The 6,000-nt window shown below is 46.6% G+C and overlaps 1 protein-coding gene across 1 annotated transcript in view; it reads right to left on the reverse strand.

The window, feature by feature from the left end:
* Positions 1–6,000, reverse strand: part of TNFAIP8 (TNF alpha induced protein 8) — a 131,834-nt gene extending 125,834 nt beyond the window's left edge. Inside the window, exon 1 of the mRNA XM_060636311.2 lies at positions 5,839–6,000. Coding sequence (XP_060492294.1) covers position 5,839 — 1 coding nt within the window. The 5' untranslated portion in view covers positions 5,840–6,000. The remainder of the gene's footprint in view (positions 1–5,838) is intronic.

Below are 6,000 nucleotides of genomic sequence, written 5' to 3' on the forward strand. Positions count from 1 at the left end.
ATATTGTAAGAAAACTTTTTTTTTTTTAAGTTTGCTTATTTTGAGAGAGACAGAGACAGCTCGAGTGGGAGGGGGGCAGAGAGAGAGAGAGAGAGACAGAAGGGGACAGAGAATCCCAAGCAGGCTCTGCCCTGTCAGCACGGAGCCCGACGTGGGGCTCGATCTCAACAAATCGTGAGATCGGCACCTGAGCCAAAACTGAGCGTCAGATGCTGAACCGACTGAGCTGCACAGGTGCACTTTTTTTTTTTTTAAATAATGATGAGGAGAGGAGAAGGTTGGCTCCTTTCAAACACATGTGAGTTTATTGCGTGCCCTGCGAGAGAGACAGAGAGAGAGTGAGAGAGAGAGAGAGCGAGCAGTGTGCCCAGCAGACCTTGCCCCAGTGGACAGCCCCGAAGATGTATCCCCACCCTCTGAAAACCTCACAACTTCCCTCGAGGACATGCTAGCAAGAGTCCCTTTGCAACATCAAGGGCCGTTGAGACCTATCTTCCTGTCTGTCTTGGATAATCTGGTTTCATCTGTTACCTCTTTTAAACAAGGACTTCCGGGGTGAAAGGCCAACCCAAGGCTCACTTCTGAACTGCAACAGGTTTTTAAATTTTCTTTTAATGTTTCTTTATTTTTGAGAGAGAGAACAAGAACGAGCAGGGGAGGGGCAGAGAGAGAGGCAGACACAGAATCCAAAGCAGGCTCCAGGCTCCGAGCTGTCAGTACAGAGCCCGACGCGACGCTCGAACTCATGACCCGAGCCAAAGCCGGACACTCAACCGACTGAGCCCCCCAGGCACCCCTGCAACATGATTTTTAAAGTTTCCCTCATGCACAGGGAGGCTACCAGGATGTCGTGGCTCTTCTCATGCTCAGACACATAAAACCCAGATGCCCTGCTCTGGCTCCTTTCTCTTTAGCCTGAGTGGGAGCAGCAAGATTTCGCTCTATAATCACATGACCTTGCAGCTGGGAATCATTGAAATAGTGCTATATTCACCCCATTCTCTGGGCTCCTCTGGCATCATTACAGGAAAAAAAAAAAAAAAAAAGAAGAAAGTTCAGGCTAAAAGCACATGTGGTACAAGTTATCACTCTCCCTCTCCACTCTGCTATAACCCAGTACAGACACCATCCTCTTGAAATGAGACCAATTTGGCCAAGCCAGAAAACCCCACTGCTTTCTGGGTGTCTTCTGCACACTGGACAACAGGAGAGGAACACTGTGCTTTTCAATCCACAAAACAAACCCATGATGTAAATACTATCTCCAGTTTTTAGGTGAAGAAACAGGCCCAGAGAGGTTAAGTGGATTGTCCAAAGTCACACAGCCAGTGTGGCTGAGACATGAACAGCTGATTCCCGCAGACTCATGTGAACCAACCACTTCGTGACTAAACTAAAAATCATCCTTTTTCCAATGTTTACGGAAACTACAACAAGTGGAATTTTGGATTTCATTCCATTCTCTGTTATTAAAGAAACAAACCTCAATTTGTTTATAAGTCAGCTTGGGGTGCTCGAGCAGAGGCCCATTCCTGTGACCTCTCACCCATTTTTTTCTGGTGGGGAAGATGATTGCACCCCTGGCCCCCAGTCACCTTGAGAGAAATACTGTCCTGTTGGTCTAGAATCCCTCTCATTCTACATAAAAAAACACAATGGTAGGCAAACAAATTTGTCAAGGTCCGTCTAACCCTGCAGATGATTCTGAACCTCTGCTACCTTGGTTCTGAACCCTAAGTACCTGCTTCTAGAGAAAAAGCAGCCCTCTAAAAGGATGGGTGGGTATTAAGTGATTAGTGCACAGCCTATGACATTTTAAAACAAGTTTCTCAGGTAACTTCTCTGCCCGACATAAAAGGCTAAGGAAACAAAGTCCTATGGAATCAGGCTTATCACAATTATACTGCTGGTTTTTTGAAAAAGACATCAGAAGAAATGTGCTTATTTCAGTTTCTTTCTTTTTTTTTTTTAATGTTTATTTTGAAAGAGAGAGAGCATGCGCAGGCATGAGCGGGGGAGGGGCAGAAAGAGAAAGGAGGAGAGAATCCCAAGTAGGCTCCAGGCTGTCAGCGCTGAGCCCTACTCGGGCCTCAAACTCACAAACCATGAGATCATGCCCTGAGCTGAAATCAAGAGTTAGATGCATAACCAACTGAGCCACCCAGGCGTCCCTGGGTTTCTTATTACTGTGAAATTAAAACATTTTGAAAATGGTTCTTCTATCCTAAGGAAGTGCCTGTACTTTGTGAAACAGAAGAATTCTAAACCCACTTTTGCCACTGTCAAGAGACCTGGGGCAGTTGCCTGTTCCTACCAACATCTTCCTAAGTTTCCAACAACCCTAGAACCCTCTGTGTGAACATGAGAGGGTTGTGCAGGACTGTGCACACAGTAGGAGCTCAATAAATCCCTGCTGTGTGAAAGAATGATGCTCCCCTCCTTCAAGTTGGCCTGAGGGGATGCACCTCCAGACTTGTACAACAGCAAAAGTTATGGTCTTAGACCCACTGGCCAGGTGGTCTCTAAAGGGCCTGGTGCCTCTCGTTTCTAGAATTATCTACTCTCCACTTGTAGCTCATTTCCTCCTCTTACACCAAACTGTGGAATGCCAACTGATGTCCACTGGATACTACTTGATCTCATTTACATTTTGCAACAAGGTTCACTGAATTTTTTTTTTTTTTACCCTGAAAAATCATCCATGTTCAGCTGTTGGTAAACACCACTGATGGACAAAAGTCTAGAAACTGCAGTCAGCTCAGATTCCAGGGCCACAGTCATCAAAACCAGGGACAGGAGAGTGGAAAGTAAATTGTTACCCACAGGAAAACATACAGGTTCGGGTGTTCAAAGCTCCTTTCTAGTGTTTGTTGAGTTCTTACTGTGTGCATTTGGTATTAAACGCAGGATGTGGTCAGCGTGAGGAGGGGTGAGGTGATAAAAGTTAATCTACCACCACACCCAGTGCTTCCCTGAACTTCTGTATCAGAGCTCAGGCTCTGAGAATGCCACGTGAGGGGACACTGGCCACTCTTTTATCCAGGTAGGCCCCTGTGCATGGCCCCATTGCCCAAAGCAGCGTTCCTGGTCCTGGGATGACACTAACGCTCCCTTTCCCCTCCGTGAGAGAACAGGTGGCCCTTACGTGTTATCACTGATCCTCCCCTGCCTTCTGAAGGTGACCCCATGTCCAATCCCTTCAACGTGTGCCAAGATGGAGGGGATGGGGAACAGACAATTCTGTGAGGTGCGGAAACAAAACTCCGTTCTGACTGAGCACCGATGAAATCTTTGAAATCTTCCGGGAGGAAATGTGTTCGTTCCAAGAGGCTGTCCCAAGCAGAAAAGGATTAGGTGAATCAATTAACTTTAAGACCTCTATAGCGCCCAGCCATGTGGCAGTCTCCATTGCAAGGATCAGCTCTGTGAAGCTACCCGGAGCCATAAACCATCTAGAAACTCACTCCTCCCCCAACATGGCATTTCCTAATGAGTACTGTTTGGATGCAATCATTTCTCTCCACACATCCTTTCCTCCAATTTCAACAGAGCAAAGAGTTGCAGAGAACAGACCTCATAAAATAACTCTGTTTCTGGTCCTTGTGGTGTACACGTTCACCCTCGGTTTCCTCCATTCTGTTGGGAACCCACAACGGCCTGTGCTCACAACACATCACTACCAAGATGAAGACTCTATCTGGTAATCTAGTCAGAAACAGAAAATTAAGGGACAACGAAGATGAGATTTTCCAGGTCACACCACCCGTTTTCTCATTGAATTTAAACACACTAGACCAAAAGGCACATGAGATTAAAGGCCTCCCTTAAAGAAAAAAAATTTTAAGGGCCCATTCATGCAGAATCACTATACTTTTCTTCTATTCAGTGATTTATTATCAGATAACCTAGATGAATATAATGGCTGAGGAGGCCTACATCTGTTCATGCAAAACAGTTAATACGAAACATCCAATATCTAAAGCTTTCACATTTTACAGGCGGGTAGGCAGAATTCACTGTCCCAAACAAGTTACTCAAATTACAGGTAAAAACTCAAAAGGTGGGCAAGGGACGGAAGAGGCAATTAATGGGTATGGGGGTGGGGGAAACAGCCGTCCAAAAATCTACAGAAAAGCTAATTGTGTTACCAGCTAGAATATTAGCAATAACTTGCTGACTTAACTCCCCATGACAGATCTAATTAGAAGGTGGCAATAAATGTTTCCAGGTGTTTAATTAAGTGTGATAATTATTTCTTTCCTTTAAGACAGATGGAGTCATATGCTTACATTTCACAGCATAATGTTTCCTTAGTTAAAACGCTGTGGAAACACTTTTGTGTTAACACAGGATTGAAACCAGGATAAAAATATCTGCTGTGATAAGCAGCACTTAAAGTGATTTATCAACTCTTGCATTCATATGCCAAGAGACAATGGCAACTTAAAGGCTGCTCTGTTTCGGTGATTTCCTTTAGCCACCAAGTTTTCTGCCACCCTTACACCTCAATGAAAATTTTCTATTTGATATGTCTTCTCCATATCAGCATGTCTTAAATGAATTCTTATCAAGGAAGTGGGGAAATTTTATGGGGATCTCTACTTTCACGGCAAGAACATAGCAAGAATAAAGCGAGATACAGAATTCAGAGACTTAGAATTGGATGGAACCACAGCAACCAGGGAATCATTTTATGCTTGGATTCAAGTACAGATTAAAATTAAACTTTTAAATTAACTTTTTTTTTTTTTTTAAAGTAGGCCTCATGCCCAGTGAGAAGCCCAACATTAGGCTTGAACACAGGACTGTGAGATCAAGACCTGAGCTGAGATCAAGAGTCGAACACTCAATGGACTGTGCCACCCAGGCGCCCCTAACTTTTTTTTAACGCAGAAATGTACCCTACATTGAGGTAGTATTGACCCCACCCCCAATAAAATAATTTACAGAGGCATGGAATTATCAGTCTTAAGTAAATCAAGGATTTCGTTGCAAGAATGGGCTCTCCAATACTGTCCCCTTCCTTCCATGATCCCGCAGGTTACTACCCTTTTTACCGAGTGCTGTGTTTTGGTTAATTAGCTGGCTTTAGCATTACTGTGTCACTGAATCAATAAACATCCTTCAGAAATGTCAAAGTTTGGTTGGTCAGCCTGGCTTGAACATGCTTATCAGCTTCCCTGGGTCCGAAGGCATTCATCAGATGTTCCTGCATCAGGTGCTTTGGGCTCGAATGTCACACGAGCGGGCACAAGGACGGACGGACACACACACACACACACACACACACACACACACACACACACCTTTCTTCTTCAAAGCAAATCTCCACCAAACGATCTCAAGGCAAAAACTCTAGTCTGCCCGTTTTACAATGCAGGGTAGGATTACAATCTCAGGCCAGCATCTCGGTCTGCAATCTGGGGCATCGTGATAACCCGGGCAGTCCTCTGGACAGGATGAGCTCTTAACAGGCAGGCATGACAACATAGCGGGGGCCGCGTCTACAGAAGGAAGGAAGGAAGGAATCGCGAGTGGGACTCAGGGCAAGAGGTGGAAGTTAAGGGGTCGGCCCAAGTCGGTAAGGGCTGCTAGCTGGAGGTCTCAGATTAGTCGCTGCGACGGAGAAACTGGGTAAAACTCCGGGGAGTTTCCGGAGCTGTGGGCTCCTGCACACACACTTACACACACACTCGCTCACATGCACCCACTCACACCCCCTCACTCCCGAAAGTCTAGGGGAGCGGAAAGCGCGCCCCCAGGAGCAGCCCACAGCCCAGAGGCCGGGGGAGCCCCGCGAGGGTGTGGGAGAGACCGGCGCGCCCGGGAGGCACTTACTCGGAAGGGAGGGCGCGGTGGCGCCAGGACACAGAGGCGAACCTGGAAATCTGACGGCGCGGAGTTCCCTAGCGGCTCGAACGCTCGCGGGCTTCCGCGGACCGATCAGCGGAGCGCGGGCCAGAGCCGGCGGGAGAAAAGGAGCCAGGGGCCGGGGGCGGG

Source organism: Panthera onca, chromosome A1 (assembly GCF_046562875.1).
Source record: "Panthera onca isolate mPanOnc1 chromosome A1, mPanOnc1 haplotype 2, whole genome shotgun sequence".
In the NCBI taxonomy this organism is placed as follows: Eukaryota; Metazoa; Chordata; class Mammalia; order Carnivora; family Felidae; genus Panthera; species Panthera onca.